Raw genomic sequence first — 21127 nt, 5'->3', positions numbered from 1 at the left:
CGCTCTGCCATGGAATGAAATTTAAAATTAGAATTAAAACTAAAATGTAAAATTAAGATTTAAAATTAAACATTAAAACACAAACAAGACAAGACGTTGTACAAAGACAAGACAAACAGCAGCAATATTGACGTGTAGTAAGCAATATGAACATTGATGCAATGTATGGTATTAGGCAATCTAGATACATAAATAGGGCACAACAGTGGCGCAGTGGGTAGCGGTGCTGCCTTGCAGTAAGGAGACCAGTCTGGGTTCGTTTCCCGGGTCCTCCTTGCATGGAGTTTGCATGTTCTCCCCACGTCTGTGTGGGTTTCCTCCGACAGTCCAAACACATGTAGGGTTAGATGGATTGGTGATTCTAAATTGTGCTTGGTGTGTGTGTGTGCTTGGTGTGTGTGTGCGCCCTGTGGTGTGCTGGCGTCCTGCCCAGGGTTTGTTTCCTGCCTTGCGCCCTGTGTTGGCTGGGATTGGCTCCTCGTGACCCTGTAGTTAGGATATAACGGGTTGGATAATGGATGGATGGGCTATACCTAGAAAGGTACCAGTGTGCAAAATCTGAGCTGGCTGCTAGGTGGTTTAGTTTTTGAGATATGGATTTGTGAAACTGATGAAAAAATAAAGCTGTGTCAAATTTCGCAAAATTGGTTGTATCTTGGGGGCGGCACAGTGGCACAGTGGGTAGCACTGCTGCCTCGCAGTTTGGAGACCTGGATTCGTTTCCCGGGTCCTCCCTGCGTGGAGTTTGCTTGCTGTCCCCGTGTCTGCGTGAGTTTCCTCCCACAGTCCAAAGACATGCAGGTGAGGTGCATTGGCGATCCTAAATTGTCCCTAATGTGTGCTTGGTGTGTTTGTGCTTGGGGTGTGTGTGTCCCCTTTGGTGTGCTGGTGTCCTGCCCGGGGTTTGTTTCCTGCCTTACGCCCTATGTTGGCTGGGATTGGCTCCAGCAGACCCCCGTGATCCTGTGGCTGGGATATAGCAGGTTGGATAATGGATGGATGGATGGATACATAAATATAGTCAACAAATATGTAATATAAATAAATAAATAATAGATATAGATAGATATTTATCAGTGTATGATAATAGTTGTTTAAGACGTGTAAACAATGACAGGTCAGTATAAAGATACAGTCTAACCCCCCAACCCCTGGACCTCCTTCTATCCATCAGCTGTGCAATATCCAATATCTAAATGGTACTGATAATAATATCTGTATACTGTATAATATCATTACTCTCAGGGTCCAGCATCCACTACTCAGTGCACATGATCATCATTATTGTGCAATATTTAAATAATGTGTAATAACCCGATTCTTTCCATATGTATATAGTGTCGCAGAACTTTTTTTGCACCTTGTTGCCCCATTTGTTTCTTTACTTGTTGTGTTCTACATACTGTATATGTCTGCACTGGAGGAGCTGCCTTTACTCTCATTGTACATGTGTCAGGTGTATAGTGACGATGAAAGGCATTCAATGAGATTTTCAGTTCTTTCCTACCTGCACACTCGTCTTTGCAGGACGGCCGCTCGCATGTATAAAAGTTCTGTTTTTAGAGGCGTTTGAGGCCGTGTGGAAGATCCCAGTTCAGATGGAGTGGAAGCAGGGTGAGGTTTGTTATGGTGGCTGGAGTGCCGATTCTGCCACCAACCCCCAAGTTTTTCCCTACAGTTTGGAGGGCCTACATATCTAAGCTCTACGTTATGTAATATGATTTTATTATGTCTCTTATTAAGGCTTCAAAGAGAAATATGCAGTTCAATCTTTCCTGGGAAAAGGACTTCATGGCCGAGTCTTGCAGGGTCACAGGAGGTCCGATCGCTTTCCAGTAAGAATGCTCCTTATCTCCCAATTACAGCGCCACTCACTAACTCATTTGCTGAATAGATTAAAAATTGTGAACTGTGAAGCCAGGGAGCTGCCTTTTTGTGTTTGGCGCTATTAGTCAAATAATGCAAATGTTTAACCCTACATCTGCTTCATTTTGTCTTTTTCTTGCAGTCATTTTGAATATTAAGCTTGAGTGTTGTGCAAGAGGGCAGTACAGTTGTTAGCACTGATGTTTCATGTCTCTAATAATCTGTCTGATTGGAGATTCTCGATTCTTACTGTGCCCACATGGGTTTCTCTGGGTGATCCGGATTCACTCCTATTTCCCAGAATCCTGTGGCTCAGGCTTATTGGCGACTTAGATACCACCAGTATGGGAGTTTCCCACAATAGACTGGAACCCCATGCTGGGTTCATTCCTGTCTTGCACCTGATGTTGCCAGACTAGGCTCTGGTATCCTAGGATGTTGAAATTGGATTATGTGTGTTCAGAAAACGGATGCATCAGTCATTTTTTAAAGAGATTAGGAGGCTTCGCCCCCTGCTCACTTTGCTTGCCAACCCCAACTGGCCTGCGCTACGTGCCAGCCTCTTTGCGGCTCTGCCCCTCGTGTATGGGGATGTGGACATTCAATTTAAACAAATTTTTGTTTTCATGGGAATTGTTACATATGCATCAACACAACGTATAACTGCCCATTGGTTGAATTTCGTTTCCTTCTCTCTATTAAATAAAAAGGATTATTTTGAATGTTTGCCTCTGAGATTTGTTAATTGTCTTTACAAAAGCTATTCTAACGGGAAACCGCTAACGTTTTAATAGGAACGGCACATCAAGATCTCCTTTGTTGTGTAATGTTATCCACAGAAGATGTACCACATTACCTTTCTTGGATACATCCTTCTTTCTACAGTAATTCGTGCGGTGTAAGACTGGATGTTGTTAACGGTTGTAAAAATCCTTTGGGATTTTGTAAGTTGATGTTTTCATCTTCCGCATGATCACCACCAGCTGTTTCAGCAGAGTCTACTGATACGCATTTAACTAATCTGACATGTAACTGATCGACATTTTTGGCGTTAATTCGTTTGACTTCATCGCTTCACCCTTTGTGTTGAAATTCTTCAATAAGATTTGGACATAATACGTCTTCTTTAATTGGGAACGTAAAGTGAGGAAAACGTTAAAATGTATAAGAGCTAAGAGCACAGGACGTGTGTCTGACAAAAGCATTCACACGAATGAGACTTGAGAAGGACCGTGGTTTTGTTTGAAAATGTTTGAGAGGAGGGCATGACTTGAAATAATCTCATGGCCAAAGTCTCGTCTTACGGGACCTGAAAAGTCTCTCTTCCCAAAAAGTATCATCACGTCAAAGGATTTTTTTATATAATAGAGAGATAAATAACCTGAATTCACCAATTGTCTTACTAAGCTGTAATGAAGCTGCAGCACAGAACTGCAAAAAGAGTGACTAGGTCTCCAAATACCACAAGCCAGTCCAAGGGTCTCCTTTATAAACTCTGTGTGGGTTCGAGTGGGAAAGTATGCATACACCAAAAAAATAACTTGGAGTTTGCACATTTCTATGCAATTTCACAGATTGGGGAGCATGGATTGGTACAGCGTGTTGCCACATCCACCACATGATAAAACATCTCGGGATCCTGATTGGCAACCCACCAGGCAGACATGTGGTCCAGTCCCACCCTCTGGAAAGGACCTTCTATCTGTTGCAGCCAGGTGTTACATGGGTGTCCCCTTGGCCTGGTCCAGCTGCTCGGACCCCCAACAATGTGGATCCTGTGAGTTGGATCACCCCCGAGGAAAATCGCGCCACATGCCGTAACTGGCACTCCCTCACAATGCAGGTAATGTGCCTCATTCCAGGCTCCGTGAGGAAGTGCTCATTCGACGCAAAAGGTCATTTTATGTAGCGGTCAGGTGTTGAGATCACGCTATAATCATTTAGTTACCTTCAAGCAGGGTAGTAAAGAGGGCCTGGCTGACGGAACAAGAGTTGAGACAATCAAGGGAGGTGAAAGAGCGGAGGGTTTCAGTAGTCCAACGAGGTGAAGTGGGATAGCCACCACACTGAGTAGACAGGAGGGTCTGACCTGTGCACACACATCCAGAGAGGTACAAGTCATTTCACTTGGTGTTCATTGTTTTATACTTTTTTGTTACTGCTGCTGTTCTGCCCTCCAAGATAGATAGATAGATGTGAAAGGCACTATATGATAGATAGATAGATAGTGTAGATGGCAGGACTAGATAGTTAGATAGACAGATAGATAATGTGAAAGGCACTATGTAGTAGATAGACAGATAGATACTTTATTAATCCCAAGATGAAATTCACCTACTCCAGCAGCAGCATACTGATAATAACAATATTAAATTAAAGAGTGATAACAATGCTGGTATAACAGACAATAACTTTGTATAATGTTAACGTTTACCCCCCGAGTCGCATAGTGTGGGGTCTCCTCAGTGTGTCAATAGAGCAGGACGGTGACAGCAGTCTGTCTGTGGCTGAAGCTGCTCCTCTGTCTGGAGATGATCCTGTTCAGTGGATTCTCCATGATTGACAGGAGTCTGCTCAGTGCCCATCGCTCTGCCACGGATGTCAGACTGTCCAGCTCCGTGCCTACAATAGAGCCTGCCTTCATGTGCCTTGGTGGTATTTTGAGTTCAGGTATGGTGCAAAACAATCCCTTGCTGTTCAAAGTGTGAAACACATTCAGTAATGTTGCCTCATCCCCTCTGAAATTGTACTGTAATCTTTTTGCATAATTGTGTCAAACTGGCATGTTTTTCAGGGGTGGTTACTGCGTTCTGCCAGCTGGTATTAGGAAAGGCTCTGGTTCAACATGACACTACTGTTTAATTCTATCCTTAATTCTATTTTGTTTAAACAGTGTTGACGTGTATAGAACTCAGATGGAGATCTTTGTTTGTTGGTGCTAAGAGAACTGTCTGCATCTTAACATCAGTACTGCTTATTGGTTTTCACCCCACCAAAGAGCCTGTACACCTGGTAAAGGGAGTGGATTTGGAGGCGGTACATTACTACAAGTGCTTTGAGGGTCCGCAACAAGTGAGAGGCTGAACTGGTCTAGTGACACTGAGGAACTGCATAAGAAAGGGCAGAGCGGACTCTTGGGGGACTGAGCTCCTTCAGTGTGGGTAGTGACGTCATTTACGTGTTCCACAACACTGTGACGGGCATTGTGATGTGTGTGATGTGCAGTTCAAGAGAGGGCAACTGAATCAGCAAGGGAATTAAGAAGGGCAGGCTCAGTAATGGGACACTCTCTGGACCCACTGGAGGTGGTAGTGAATCAAGTCAAAACCAAGTGCCATCATGAACAAAGCTGCACATCTTATTTAGGACTTTTTGAAGAGACTTTTTGGAATAAAGTCCGGTGAGACGGGGACTTTTAACACGAGGTTCTTTCAAGTCATGTCATACTTACAACCTTTGGAAGCAACCTCTCAGTTGTGTGAATTCTTTTGGCAGACACATTTCCTGCACTCTCAGCTCTTATATATTTTATCAGGTCCTTAATTTTATACGTTCTAGATGATACATCAACGACTAAGCGTAGAAGAAAGAAAAGTGTGTCGAAAAGAGACCCAAAAGCGTTGGAGAGAAAGGAATGCACAAAAGAACAATAATAATCGATTTGCAAATTCAGAAAATAAGGAAAGTAATAATCTGCCCAGACCAAGTGGAACTGAAAACCTTGCAGGTGCAATCGGGGTCAGAAATTAAAGACAAAGAGTAAAAGACAAAGTAGAACTTCATAAAGACGTTCAAAGCACGATACACATGCACAGCAGGTTAGAGATTATGAATTAACGTGAAACTTGTCGATCGGTTACACGGCAAATTGATTAAATGTGTATCAATAGACTGTGCTGTTCTTGGTGATAGTGTGGAAGATGAAAACATCAATTTACAATATCCAATAGAATATCTACAAGCGTTAACACGTATCGTAATGTTATTGCAGAATTTATGTCTGAGTTATGGGCTATGCAATGGGACAAGATTAGTTGTATTAAAAATTGGTTGAAGAATTCTAACATGTAAAATTTTAACAGGTGACAAGAAAGGTAATGTAGTACATATTCTGTGAATAACATTAGACCCAAAAGGAGATCTGGATGTGCCATTTGTATTAAAACGTTAACAGTTTCCTGCTAGAACAGTTTCTGCTATGACAATTAACAAATCACAGAGACAAACATTCGAAAAGGTCGGTTTATTTATTAGAGAGAAAGAAACGATATTCACTCACAGGCAGTTATACGTTGCGTTGTCACAATGTTAATCCAGACACGGAATCAAAATTCAATGCAACGATAAAGGAAAGTTAATTCCAAATATTGTTTTTACTGAAGTTGTAAAGTAAAAGTAAAAAATAATGCATACGTAACAATACCCATGAATGAAATTGAATATCCGGTTAACCAAACCTGGGGGTTGGAGAGCGAAGTGAGCAGGAGGCAGAGCCCCGTAGTTATTAAATAAAATCAATGCCACTGGAGCTCCTTCACACCAACAGCAATACACCGTTATAATGTGTCACTGCGACTGCTCTCTTATCTTTAGCCAAGTCAGAAGGTTTTGCTTCTTTTGATTAATTCTTGTGAGGTTTGTTGTTTGTTTTAATGTATTCCGAGTTAAATAAAGTGTTATGTGCTTATCTATCTGTCTATCTACAGGTGGCCATAAAAGTCATTGTGGACAGTAAATATCGCATATGCTTGGTTAGTACAATCTATTTACAGTCTTTATTGATATAATTAGCTTGCATCTCTATTTTATATCCTTTTAACATTCATTAAGTTCATAATGTGTTTAGAACATCCCAATATTAAGTTTCTTGTATGTACAGTACAATCATCTTGTCAAAACACAGAATTGTCCATTTTAAAACACTCATTTCAGATTTTCAGTGTAATGTCAAATTAATATACACTAGCAGAATACCCGCGCTTCGCAGCGGAGAAGTAGTGTGTTAAAGAAGTTATGAAAAAGAAAAGGAAACATTTTAAAAATAACGTAACATGATTGTCAATGTAATTGTTTTGTGACTGTTATAAGTGTTGCTGTCATCAAGAATTTGATTATCATTATTTCTTTCAATCAGGTTCGTATTTGGAGGACGTGTTGTGCTCAAGTTATATTCTGTGTTTGTCAACCGTTGTAAAGATAAGAGGTTTCATTCATCGAAGTGTTCACTACCCAAATCGCTACTCATGAATCTAAGATGTTTAACAGGCATTCCCGGTACTAAGTTGTGGATTTGCCTGCGAATATTTAGCGGCAGCGTGTCTATGAATTTAATTTAAACTTAAGCTTTACACCGTGCTTTCCTATTGATATGTCTACTAAGGCTTTTTCAGCTTCAGAGGGTTGTTCGTTTCTTACTGCATCAATAAACAGCTCGTCTTCCTTTTTATCTGAGACATCACACACTGCACACATGGGTTTACTTTTCCCAGTCCTGCAAACTTTAGCGAAGTGGTTCAATTTACCACATTTTTTACACTGTCTTCCTTTAGCTGGACATTGACTTTTTCCACCGTGTACTTTGTTTCCGCAGTACCTGCACTTATGAATATGCTTGTATGCGTCACTCGCTTCATATTCTTTTCCTGCCTTCTCAATTGTGTAATGCGTTTTTTGTTCAGCGCTCTTTGAAGCTCTTGCTTTTTGTGTGCATACTGCGTTCATAGTCAGTTCACATGAGCCCCTCGGAGTACATGCATCGAAGGTTCTCAGCTGTGGTTGTGCGATCTTGTGATGTCCATGGCTTTATTTAATGTTAGCTCAGACCCGGCACTTAAAGGTTTTTCTCGCACTTTCACTGAGTTTGTGCCAAACACTATTCTATCCCTGACCGTCTCATCTTCGTTTGCATAAGCACAGTCCTTCACCCTCGAATATTTAGTAGCAGCGTGTCTATTGGATTGCTGCTGACAGAGGGCCTTATATGGGCAGGCACTTAGTTACGTGGGAGGCGTGACGATGAGGGACGCAACTCCGCCTCACATGGCAACAGGCTATGGCCGTATATATGTACGTAAGTAGGTTCCAGTTATGACCGTTATGTGTAGAATTTCGAAACTGCTTAACTTTTGTAAGTAAGCTGTAAGGAATGAGCCTGCCAAATGTCAGCCTTCTACCTACACGGGAAGTTGGAGAATTAGTGATGAGTCAGTCAGTCAGTCAGTGAGGGCTTTGCCTTTTATTATTATAGATTAGATATACACTACTGGTCATGACTTTTAGAACACCTCAGTTCTTTCAGATTTAATCAGTTGAAATGCAGTGAATGACCTAAAATGCAGAAAAAGTAAGCAGTAAATTGCCAGAGGTTTAAATGTAAAGATTTAGGAGAGCAAAAACTAAAAAAGGAAATAGGCCTTCTGCAGTAATTCAAGTAAATGAAGCCCTGAAAGTTGAAGCACACAATTTGCACAGGTGTCCCAACTTCTGCTGGTTACTTAAAAACCCCTCTGCGTGCCTTAAAGCAGAGTTGGGACAGCCTGTGTGACTACACCCTCTGAAGAACTACTTGTACTTGGACAGTATCACACTGGCATTGAACAAATGAACAGGTCCGGTCAGGCCAGGTTGGGGAGCATGCACTGGTACAGTGCACACAACGAAACAGCTTGGGATCCTGGTTGCCAACCCACTAGGCAGACATAAAAAAGAAACGTAACGCATAGGAGGTTAATAGAGAGCAGGAGCTAATTATTTCCCAACCCGCCATGAGACAATGGTCTCATATTTAAAGTGTGTCCCGTCCACATTAAATGGACTTATCTCTGATCCTCATTTTTGTTTTGACTCAGCCCAATGAGATGAAGTCTGTTCCCTGGGAGGTAGGCATCATGGCATACCTCTGCAAACCTCCAACCTGTCCATCCATTATTCAACTCCTTGACTGGTACGAGATGGAGAAATTGCTCATTCTTGTGCTGGAGATGCCCGCTCCTTGCCTGGACCTGGAAAAGCTGATAAAGTTGAATGGTATTCTTACGGAACCAACAGCTAAGCATCTTTTCAGGCAGCTTGCCCAGGCCCTGCACCACTGCGAATCCAGAGGAGTTTTTCATCGAGACGTAAAGCCTGACAACATCCTAGTGCAGTTTGGCACAGAGACCCTTAAGCTCATTGACTTTGGCTGCAGCATTCTGCATAAGGGGAACTCCTACATCAAGTTTGATGGTACGTCTGTGGTTCAGTGGGGATGGGACGGGTTGCGCGGCTCTTCATATATTCATCCAATAGTAAGAAACTGAAGAGAGACTCTAATGGCTGGCTGTTTCTCTAAGTCGCTGGCCCAGGGGTTGAAAAGACCTTTATATTACTTACAGTGGATTCAGAAAGCATTTCCTAAACCCCTTCATTTTCTGCACACTTTATTGTGTTGTAGATGGAATTTGTCATTTTATCCCATCGAGCTACACTCAATAACCCATAATGACCAAGAGACAACATGTTTTCAGAAAGGTTTGAAGATTTATTCAAAATCAAATACCGAGATTCCCTCCTTCCATAGAAGTACTCAAACCCTTTGCTGTGGTACGCCAAAATGTGCTCAGGTCCATCCTGCTTGTTTTAATTGTCCCTGAGATGTTTCTAGAACTTGAACAGAGTCCACTTGTGGCAAACTGAACTGATTAGACGTCGTTTAGAAAGGCACACACGGACCGGTCTGTAGGAGGTTTCACAGTCCACACTTCATGTCGCGAATAGAAAACAAGCCATGAAGTCCAAGGAAAACTCTGTAGACCTCCATGATCACATTGTGGTGAGGCATAGATCAAGGCAACCGTTTGTAAAGCTTTGAGTGTTCCCAGGAGCACAGCTGCCTCAAGAATTGTGAAATGGAAGAAGTTTGGAACCACCAGGACTCTTCCTAGAGTGGGCTGTCCGGCCATACTGAGTAACCAGATACCCAATAATCACTCTGAACAATGAGATGGGAGAACCTTCCGGAAGAACGTCTATCTTAGCAGCACTCCATCAATCGGGTGTTTATGGTAGAATGACTAGAAGGAAGGCAAGCTTTTCCAAACTGCAGGGGGAAACATGAGGAAAAAGATTTGCCTGGTCTGATAAGATAGAAAAGAAAGTCTTTGGGAAGAACTTCAAGCACAAGTTCTACTGAAGACCAAGCACACAGCTCATCACCTGCCTAATATCATCCCTTTAGTGAAGCATGGTGGTGGCAGCATCATGCTAAGGGTTTGCAGAGACAGGGAAACTGGTCAGAATTGAACGAAGGATGAATACAGCCAAATAGAGAGAAGTCCTTGTAGAAAACCTGCTCCAGGGTGCACACCACCTCAGACTGGGACTACAATTCACATTTCAGCTCAACAATGACCAAGAGGTATACATTCAAGACAATGCCATAGTGGCTTTGGGACAAGTCCCTGACTGTACTTGAGTGGCCCAGCCAAAGCCCAGACTCAAACCTGCTAGAACATGTGTGGAGAGAGCTGAAAATGGCAGCTCACAGACACATTCCATCCAGTCTAATGGAGCTTGTGAGTACCGGCCAGGAAGAATGGGATTCGCTGCCCAAATCCAGGTGTGCAGAGCTTGCAGAGACTTACAAAGAAGACTTGAAGCCAAAGGGGCTTCTACAAAATACTGAATTACAGGTCTGAATAACTTCTATGAGGGCGGTACGGTGGCACAGTGGGTAGTGCTGCTGCCTCACAGTTAGGAGACCCAGGTTCGCTTCTCGGGTCCTCCCTGCGTGGAGTTTGCATGTTCTCCCCGTGTCTGTGTTGGTTTCCTCCCACAGTCCAAAGACATGCAGGTTAGGTGCATTGGCGATGCTAAATTGTCCCTAGTGTGTCCCTGGTGTGTGTGTGTGTGCCCTGCGGTGGGCTGGGATTTGTTCCTGCCTTGTGCCCTGGGATTGGCTCCAGCAGACCCCTGTGACCCTGTAGTTAGGATATAGCGGGTTGGATAATTGATGGATGGATGGATACTTCTGTGAAGAAGAGATTTTAGTTTTTGATCTTCTAAGATATAGAAGATGATCCGCTGTGGCAACCCCTAACTGGAGCAGCCAAAAGAAGAAGAAGATTTTTAATACATTTTGCAAACTTTTCTGAAAACATGTTTTGACTTTGGCATTATGGGTAATTGAGTGTCGATTGATGGGCAGAAATAGCTAAATTGATCCATTTTAAAATGAAATCTTGCAGACTGTTGCCTGTTTCTCTGCAGGTATGCTGCCATTTGCACCTCCGGAGCTGATTTCTGAGAAGAGATACCAGGCCTCTTCATACACGGTCTGGTGTTACGGCTGCACTCTCTATTACTGCCTGAGCAGACGGCTGGCTCCTGGAGTTAGTGGGGATAATCTCAACGGCAAACTACATCTTGCTACTCGGTTTTCCAAAGGTCGGTCAAGACCGCGGAGATTTCATTATTTCCGTGGTTTTTAATTGTAGGGCATGTGAGTTGTGCTCTGATTGTGAGGAGTGAATCGCTCATTTTGTGTGGTTGCCTATCGTTGGTGGTTGGTTGGCTGGTTTCATGTTTTGGTTGGAGGGGGATTACGGCGTATTTTCTTGTAAAATGAATCTGGGACCAAATTGTCAAAAGTTCATCTCACCAGTAAGATTTTCAAAGATAGGCAGAGAGACAAAGCAGACCACAACCTGTCCAAGGCCTTCTTGTGCTGTTTGTACGCTCATCATCATGTTCCTCATTAAAGAGGCCATTCATTTTATTTCCTACCTAGCCTTGTGTTTGGAGTGGCTGTTTTGTAAGAGTTTTTGTACTCGTATTGCAAGACCTCGCTCGTTTATCAAGTTAAAATTTATTAAAAATTTTAGCTCGTCTTGCAAAACACTCGCAGACCAAGTTACTCGCAATCCAAGGTTTTACTGTGTTTTCTGTAAAGCACATGCAGCAATAGTTTTGCACATAAGTCCGTAAAATGTCTGTTGTTGGTTCTGTGGCCGCTCTCGTTGCGTGTTTGCCATCTCTGGTGGCAGCAGCTGTGTGTGGCGGCGGTGGCAGTCACAGTGCCACACAATCTGGTTTGTACCCCTGTGGTATAGCGGGTCCACAGCTCCCGTTCTAAGGCCAGTTATAAAATAAATAATCACCGTACTCGCGGCTTAGCAAGGGGGCATGGTGGGGTGTGGTTGAAGTGGTCCTCTGGGGAGTTCGTGATGTGGGCGTTTCTTACCTAAGCACACAGGTGGGAAGCGGTCCACATCCGTAATTGTTCACAGGGACTGCTGACTGCCACGACTGCAGAGGCCCCCTCTTGATAAATAGAAGCGCGAGTTGGCTAAGAGGACAGGGAAGAAAGGTATGAGAAAGAACGGATGTTGTAGGGAGGGAGAGAGAGCGCGCGCCAGCCAGCCAGCTGGTGCGAGCAAGTGAAGGCTCGCCCGGGGAGTGTAGTGGTCGCTCCCGCTGAGTTTATTTTGAAGAGCGGGAGTGACCGGAAGACGGGGGACTCTCCGCGTAAGGCTGCGGGAGTTGGGACTTGGGGTGTGTATTCCTCAGCGTGGGCACCCTGGTCGCTGTGGAACCCAAGTCGCTGTCTGGAGAAGCCTACCGGAGCCAGGGGTCGGTGAGGCGATCCGATCAGCTGAAGCAGGTAGAGAGAAGGTCCGCTGCAGGTAGGGTGACATGCAGGGGAGTCACCAGTAAAATAAGACCCCGAGCTTTGTGTTTTTAAAGGATTGCTTCCTGTGTTATTTTAACCTCGTTGTTTTAAAGATTTTATTTCTAATGGATTTTAACCTCCACGTTTCACTTCCGTTTTTTATGGATTATTTATTGAATGACTTTTTTTCACTGCACTATTTATGTTTAGATTGTTGTTTTTAATGAAAGCACTTTGCACTTTTGCACCATCCCCTTGCTATGTTGTGCCTCACTGCCTAGCTCATCGGTAACATTCCCGACGGTGTAGGGTTCAAGGGCTCCCAGAAATGAGAAGGGAGCATGCAGTGAACCCACATCACAACCCTTTGTCATCGTAAGTGCTGCACCTTCCGGGCGAACATTGCCATCGGTGCATCAGCTACACGAACGTGTTCAGCACCACGATCAGCTGATGCCGGTGCGTCACTTTTGTTTTCAATCTCCAGATCACTTGCACCAAAATCGGAGTCCCAACAAGTTCAGAGTCCAATTAAGAATAATAAAATGTACATAAAACGTCATCCACAGAGTATTTTGCTTTTTTGCACGCACTTCGCTCTCTCGCCAGATGTCGATGCCATTTTTGCCGGTGTTTCCTCGATGCTACTCGCGCACACGCAGGGATCTGAAATCAAATCAATGAGTCTCCCATTCCTCCAAGCAAAGAGAGCCCACCTTTGCTGTAATGGCGAGTTTTGTCGACGTTTACAGCGGATTATCGCCCTCATCCCCTCACGTTAACAAAAGAGCTAAACAGCTCGGTCCTTCACCTCCTCCCCAGTCAGACCCTCTTCCTTTTCTAGCTCTGCTATGTCCTTTTTGTAGCCTGGAGACCAAAACCCAGAACTCCAGATGAGGACTCACCAGTGCGTTATAAAGTTTGGAGCAGAACTTCCTTTGAGCCTACCTGACCACAGCCACTGATGTAAGGGGTATAGGGAATATGCTGCTGTGCCCACCACAAGGTCGGGGCCTCCATACCAAAAGAGTGAGGTGAATGTCTGGGAGCCGACTGGCTGAGGACTGGATGTTTGAGTGGCAGCAGTCCACGTTCTTTAAATCAGGAGGGTTTGAAGAAGAGGGCAGAGGATTTCTTAGAAAACAAATAAACTGGAACGTTACGCTGGCATTACAGTGTTGCAACTGTGAAAATAGGAACCAGAGAAACGTATGACAGGGTTGGGGTCCATAGCCGAGCCCCGTTTAATGCCAACGAAAAAAATGAAGCAGGATGAAGTACCGTGTTTCCCTGAAAATAAGACCAGGTCTTATATTCATTTTTGCACCAAAAGATGCATTTTCAGGGGATATCTTATATTTATTCATGTACAACAATATAAATTTATCCAAATACACTCATGTCATCTTCTTCTGGAATTTCGTCATAACTCTCCACATTCAGACCCTGAATTCCAGCCTGAATTTCTCGCTACTCCAGCCGCTTTGCAGATCGATGTGCACGCGCTTCGATGTTTGATGAATGGTTCGATGCGGTGAAGCAAAATGCCGACATACAAAAGCATTCGTGTTTCCTTTACAATCAAGCATCGCATATTCCTCAACGTAATGACGCGAGTCTCTGACAATGCGGGTTCAGCTCCATGCTCACATCGGCTGTTCGGGAGCCCTTGAACCCTACACCGTCGACAATGTCACCGAGATGAGCTAGACAGTGGAGGCAATAACAATTGAGCAAGGGATGGTATAAAAGGTGCAAAGTGCTTTTATTAAAATAGTCAAACAAAAAAACAGTGTTCAGTAAAGTGCAGTGCTTCAAACAGAGTCATTAAAAAAATAATCCATTAAAAGACAAACGTGCAGGTAAAAATACACAAAAACAATCCTTAAAACCAGAGGTTAAAATATTCCTACGGAAGCAGACTTTAAAACCAACAACAAGCCTGGTGCCTTCTTTTAACTGGTGACTCCCCTGCTTCTCCCTGTCCAGGCTTCGCAACGGGGGAGCCACTCAACCTGCAGTTGACCTTCTCTCCACTACCGAGTGGTGGCCTCCCGATCCCTGGCTTCGGTTCCGCTCCCTCCAGACCGCGACTTGGGAATTCCTCTCACGGCCAAGGCTCTCACATGGAGGACACCACATCCCAAGTCCTGACTCCCGCTGCCATCCGCGGCCCCATGCGGAGTCACCCGTCTCCCAGTCACTCCCGTACTTCCAACAACAAATTCTACGGGAGCGACAACAACTACTACGCACCCAGGCTATCTGCTCAGCTGCCTACGAGCGCTCGCTCACTCGCTCGCTCCGTGTGTCCCTCTCTCTATCACTTCTGCACCTACTTGTTCCCTCGCTTCCTGTAACCTCTGTCCTTTCTTTGCTCTTTTTTTCTGATCTTTTTGGTTCCCTCTTCGAACCGACTCGCGTTTCTTTTATACAGCGAGGGGCCATAGCAGCTGCCACGGGAACAATCACGGATGTGGGCAGTCCCTCACCTGTGCACTAGGTGAGAAACGCCCACAGCGCAGATCGCCCCGTGGCTTGCTATGGCCACTACGCCCCCTCATGAAGCCGCCGCGAGTGCGGTGATTATTTATTTAAAAAGAAATGGCCCTTGCTGAAAGCGCTGTGGACCCGCTGTATATATATATATACCCATCTTCTGTGCCGTCTTTCGCTTTTTTTATCAGAATGTACGTCGCCATATTTGAGCCACAGAGAAAAAAAATAAGGACATAATGAAAATGTCTATTTTGTGATTAAAGTGGAAATTTCATCTTTAAACTCAAAATGTCCGCTTTAATCCAGTCGTTTACTTTATCATTAAAATAGACCGTCGTAAACGTCATCCCAGTGGTTAATCGCAACGCACTTCTGGGGTTTCCTCCTGACCTGACAGTAGCGGCAAGCAGCAAGCGCCACACAGAACACGTTACATTTATGATATTCCAGCTCTCTGCACACTTAGAATTCTTAGATTTATACTTGATATCACTTTTATGATGAAATGCATTAAAAATATGTATGTTACATTTTACAGATAAATCGTTAAGTTTGTTTAAATAATGAATGCTGTTAATAGTTACACATATGGGGTGGCATGGTGGCAGAGCGGTACCACTGCTGTCTCACAGGGAGTCACGTCCCTTGTGTTCCCTGCCTGCAGTTTGCATGTTTTCCTGCTGGGTTTGGAGATTTGGTGAAGCTACAATGACGCCAGTGTCTGTGTCTGCTTGTGTTCACCTTGCGATGAGCTGATGCCCCATCCAGGGTGTGCCACTCGAGGGCGCTGTCACTCCTCCAAACCCACAGGCAAAATGTTGAGACACCAGGTAAAAAGCACTAAGGAAAATTTTTTATATTTCCTTCGATAAAGTGCACAAAAGCACCACCACAACAATACACAATAATCAATAATAATAATACAATAAATCAGTCCTTCATTCCCAGCAGGTCCGTCACACTACTACCCAACTCCGGCTCAGCCTGCTGGGTTTCCCATAATCCTTTAATAGTCCTTGACCCAGAAGTGCTCCTGTCCTTCTGTCCATGTGATTCCATAGCACTTCCGGGTGACATAAAGAATTATATTTTTCTTCACCCTGGAAGTCCTTCTGTTCTTCCGTCCCCGTGACTTGGAAGTACTTCCGGGCTATAGGGCAAATAAAAATCCTCGTATCTCCTTGCAGAGTCACCCGATGGCACCCGCGGCACCTAGCAGGGCTGTGAAGCCAAACTCCATCTCCCATGGTGCCCTGCGGGAATCCGGGGCACCTCTATGCTGCAGGGAAGACGACATCTAGCGGCCTGGATGAGTTGGCCGAGATGAGCTGCCAGCCGTCCATCACAAGGGATTTTGTTTCTCCTGCGCAGATGCTGCTGAACTGAGCAGCACATCCCAGAATTGATGGACGTAATCATGAAACATCCTTTTCAGAGATATTGTGGCGTGGTGTCTTCGGAATTTAATGGATGTTTAGGGCCCACGCGTCGCATCACGTGAACTATAAAGCTGGCCTTAGTCATCATACTTTTCAGCTGACGATCTTGACTAGGGCTTTTTTTTGGAGTAGGTTGCATTTTCAGGGAAACACGGTAGTACAAAAAGAATAGGATCCTCATGTCTTAGTTCTGGTTTCGTCAACATGGACAAACCGCTTCCAGGAGCTCAGTGATGACACATTTGGATGCCGGTTCGCAAATGAATGCCAACGTCCAGCCCCAGTCGGATTTAAATTGAGGGGCATTAATGTTGGTGTTGGGGCGGACAGAAGTGACATCCTGCTTTCTCGCGAGTCTCTTTGGTAAAGGAAAGGCTGTTGGCTCTGGAGTCACACACCACATGGTGAGATGGACGTGGACTATTTGCCCACCATGTAAGAAAAAAACATTGGGAATAGGGAAAATATTTCATGGAATATTTTAATAATGAAAGACTGTATAGGGCGGCACGGTGGCACAGTGGGTAGCGCTGCTGCCTCGCAGTTAGGAGACCCGGTTTCATTTCTCGGGTCCTCCCTGCGTGGAGTCTGCATGTTCTCCCCGTGTCTGCGTGGGCTTCCTCCCACAGTCCAAAGACATGCCGGTCAGGTGCATTGGTGATACGAAATTGTCCCTAGAGTGTGTGCTTGGGGTGTGTGCATACCCTGCGGTAGGTTGGTGCCCTGCCCAAGGTTTGTTTCCTGCCTTGCGCCCTGCCCATCACAGTGGCCACAATTTATTGAAGTAAATCCAACAGATTTTTTTTTTCAGTGTTTCAGCTTCATTTGAAGGCCTCCATTTGCTTGTATCCCATTTGAATGAGTTGCAGGCATTTGTGTCGTCTTAATAAGTTTGTACTTTTGACCGAAGCTCAGTACACAGTGTACTGGTGTTGGAGTCAACAACAACAACTTCTATTTCTACAGCCCGTTATCATACAAATGGTGGAGCTCAAAGAGCTTTACAAGATGAAGAAAGAAAAAATATACAAATAAAATGAGGCAATACTAATTAACAGGTCCTCCCTGCGTGGAGTCTGCATGTTCTCCCCGTGTCTGCGTGGGTTTCCTCCCACAGTCCAAAGACATGCCGGTTAGGTGTATTGGCGACTCTAAATTGTCCCTACTGTGTGCTTGGTGTGTGTGTGTGTGTGTGCCCTGCGGTGGGCTGGCGCTCTGCCCAGGGTTTGTTTCCTGCCTTGTGCCCTGTGTTGGCTGGGATTGGCTCCAGCGGACCCCTGTGACCCTGTAGTTAGGATATAGCGGGTTGGATCATGGATGGATGGATGGATGACTGTATAGTTAGCTTAAAAATAATAATCAAAACATCACATATTTTGATTTTCTTGTAGAGCTGGAAGATTTTCTTTGCCAGTGCTTATCTCTTTCACCTGAGAAGAGGCCCACTCTGAAGGAGATCCTCCGACACCCCTGGTTGCTCCGCAGTTAAGCATTCAAAACACAAATAAATGGAAAGCCTGGGATTCCAAAAGCCAGAACAGCCAGTGCAGGGGCTCTGAGGCCTAGTGAGCCGGCATGGCAGACTGGCATGGAGCCGACGGAACGGATGTTGAAGTGAAGCTCTGATCACGTAGGTCAAAGTCCAAACGACGCACGGCGAAACGGTGGACTAGATGAAGAGCCTTGTAACCTGGAGGGGGAACTTTGAACACGAAGGATTCACACATGGCATTTCTACAGGAGAATATAACAACAGCCGCCATCACACAAGAGACAAGCTAGTCGAGTGATGGTCTAGAAAGAGCAACTTCTCAACAGGACAGCGTGCTCTTTTGTCTGAACTGCACAGAAATCGAAATCCTGCAACGGTTTTTAAACAGTAGATGTAGTCAAACACACGAGATATGGCTGAGATGGGGGCGAGGAATCAAATATCCAGTGTTTTAGAAGGAATCAAATCTACCGAGCCATTTCTAAGCACTCCAAAGACTCCAAATAGTTGGTTAAGTTCTCCTGCGGAATAAAAATCAACTTCTGTTTGACCAGCCTGGAAGTCTTCAACAATGGATGCATTTATGAAGAAACACGGTGGGTGAGTTATGCCCGGTGACTAACTTTGGTCTCATACAGGGTTGGTCACTGTGTTGCTGGGATAGTCTCCCACTTCTGTGTGCCTTAAACTGAATGAAAGTGGCTCAGAAGATGGAAGAATGGATGACCCCACCTCATTAAGAATTCACTTACCGGCTTGACGGTGCATCGTTTCTTCATGCTAGTTTTTATTGCGATTGGTATAAAGAAAGTGAACGGTGGCACTTGACAAAAAGGAGATGGAGACAGCGTTGCCTACCTGTTCGGTTTGTGGCAGCAGACTGGGTGCGCGACCATATTTACTTATTTTGTTTTGTTTGCCCTCACGTCTTTATGTCATAAAGAGTTTATATGTGTGTGGCGAGTGTTTGTCCCTGCCTTTCTCTTAATGCTGCTGGGATTGAATTTAGATGTCAGACTCCCTGGCTTAAAACTGAAAGGTCAGAAAAATAATGGAAGGATAAACAGAAAGTCCTGCAGATATGTTTTATTACTTACAAATATTGTAGCGAGCCTGTGTAGCTCATAGTCATGAAAATAAAAGCATAGATGTATTTAAACAAACATTTGTGTGCACTTTTAACATTTTGAAGTCATAACTTGGTGTGATTTTAAAAATCGATGTACATTTACTAGCCATCTTATTGGGTCCACCTGCTCATTAATGCAAATCACCTGCTCTTCCAAGCAGCCAATCACGTGGCTGCAACTCTGTTTCTATTGCAGGTGGACACAGTCAATAATTTTCGCTGCAAGGTGTCTGATGGTGCCAGGCTGTGGCAGTTCCATCTGCCCTCCTGGAATTTGTTTGCACTACTCTACAGAAAATAGGGTGAGCATGAGTGGCAGTTCTGCTACTGACAGAGATCAGAGGTGAATTGGCAGACTTGTGCAAGCTAATACTCAAAAGAAATACAAGGCTGCGCAGACATCATGGCAGATGTCAAAGAAGATCGACTCCCGGAGAGAACCATGCCAAGTACTACTCCTGTCAACGGGACCACTGTGGGCACGTCTTAGGAACTGCAGGTCTGACATTGTGGTCAGCAGCACAGGAGCGCCGCAGTGGACTGGACTTTCTCTGGTCCTGTTCAGCCAACATACATCAGACTACTAATACAACTCAAGAGTCCTGCCACGTGCAAAAGTTCACTGACGACACTGCTATGGTGGGCTGCATCAGGAGTGGGCAGGAGGAGGAGTATAGGAACCTAATCAAGGACTTTGTTAAATGGTGCGACTCAAACCACCTACAACTGAACACCAGCAAAACCAAGGAGCTGGTGGTGGATTTTAGGAGGCCCAGGACTCTCATGGACCCCGTGATCATCAGAGGTGACTATACAGAGGGTGCAGACCTATAAATACCTGGGAGTGCAGCTGGATGATAAATTGGACTGGACTGCCAACACTGATGCTCTGTGCAAGAGAGGACAGAGCCGACTATACTTTATTAGAAGGCTGGCGTACTTCAACATCTGCAATAAGATGCTGCAGATGTTCTATGAGATGGTTGTGGCGAGCGCCCTCTTCTACGCGGTGGTGTGTATAAAGAAGAGGGACAAACTGGTGAGGAAGGCAGGCTCTACTGTAGGCATGGAGCTGGACAGTTTAACATCTGTGGCAGAGCGACGGGCGCTGAGCAGACTCCTGTCAATCATGGAGAGTCCACTGCATCCACTGAACAGGATCATCTCCAGACAGAGGAGCAGCTTCAGCGACAGACTGAGGAGACCCCACACTATGAGACTCTTCAATTCCACCCGGGGGGTAAACGTTAACATTATACAAAGTTATTGTCTGTTATACCTGCATTGTTATCACTCTTTAATTTAATATTGTTCTTTATCAGTATGCTGTTGCTGCTGGAGTATGGGAATTTCCCCTTGGGATTAATAAAGTATCTATCTATCTATCTACTGTATCTATCTATCTATCTATCCATCTATCTATCTATTATATAGTGCCTTTCATATCTATCTATCTATCTATTATATAGTGCCTTTCACTCTATCTATCTATCTATCTATTATATAGTGCCTTTCACTCTATCTATCTATCTATCTGACCGTGGTCTTGTTTGAAAATGGTTGTAAGTAGGGCGTGACTTGACCGTGTTGAGAAGCATTAAAGTGTCTCTCTGTCTCTCTTCAAAAGATCACGTCTCATCACCGGAAAAAAAGTCTCGTCCCAAGTTTTTTTTTTTTTTTTATAATAGATACTTCATTAATCCCAAGGGGAAATTCACATACTCCAGAAGCAGCATACTGATAAAGAACAATATTAAATTAAAGAGTGATAACAATGCAGGTATAACAGACAGACAATAATTTTGTATATTAATGTTTACTTTAGACTTTAGAACACAAGTTTGTATTTATTTTCCATATATGTATGCAGTTGCCAAGCTTGTGAAGAAATGACTTTGATTTAAGTCAAAATAGTGAACTTATCCTTTAAAGGGAAAGTTGATGGTCCACAGTAATAATGCTCTTAATTTGAAAGGACAGTGTGATGCAAAAATGGGTGATGAAATAAATTGTGACCCAGGTAGCAAATTCATATGGGAACCATAAAACACATA

The 21127-nt window shown here is 44.3% G+C and overlaps 1 protein-coding gene across 1 annotated transcript; it reads left to right on the top strand.

Annotated features, from left to right (window-relative positions):
• The first annotated feature begins 1757 nt into the window (after window positions 1-1757).
• On the top strand, window positions 1758-19043 carry LOC120540058 (serine/threonine-protein kinase pim-3-like). The gene is made up of 5 exons (XM_039770520.1): window positions 1758-1835; window positions 6573-6617; window positions 8715-9090; window positions 11113-11289; window positions 17844-19043. The coding sequence occupies exons 3-5, from the start codon at window positions 8724-8726 to the stop codon at window positions 17939-17941; spliced, it is 642 nt and encodes a 213-aa protein (XP_039626454.1). The 5' UTR covers window positions 1758-1835; window positions 6573-6617; window positions 8715-8723; the 3' UTR covers window positions 17942-19043.
• Window positions 19044-21127: the final 2084 nt, after the last annotated feature.

This window comes from Polypterus senegalus, chromosome 12, assembly GCF_016835505.1.
Source record: "Polypterus senegalus isolate Bchr_013 chromosome 12, ASM1683550v1, whole genome shotgun sequence".
NCBI classification, from domain to species: domain Eukaryota; kingdom Metazoa; phylum Chordata; class Cladistia; order Polypteriformes; family Polypteridae; genus Polypterus; species Polypterus senegalus.
The sequence above is the reverse complement of the archived record's forward strand: the minus strand, read 5'-3'. Positions and strand labels throughout refer to the sequence as shown.

What these genes read in the sequence shown, in the direction of transcription:
- LOC120540058 (XM_039770520.1), top strand. Translation starts at nt 8,724, where the DNA reads ATGAAGTCTGTTCCCTGGGAGGTAGGCATCATGGCATACCTCTGCAAA. An exon ending in CTCCTACATCAAGTTTGATG is followed by an intron (nt 9,091 to 11,112) that starts GTACGTCTGTGG and finishes GTTTCTCTGCAG; the next exon opens with GTATGCTGCCATTTGCACCT. An exon ending in TGCTACTCGGTTTTCCAAAG is followed by an intron (nt 11,290 to 17,843) that starts GTCGGTCAAGAC and finishes ATTTTCTTGTAG; the next exon opens with AGCTGGAAGATTTTCTTTGC.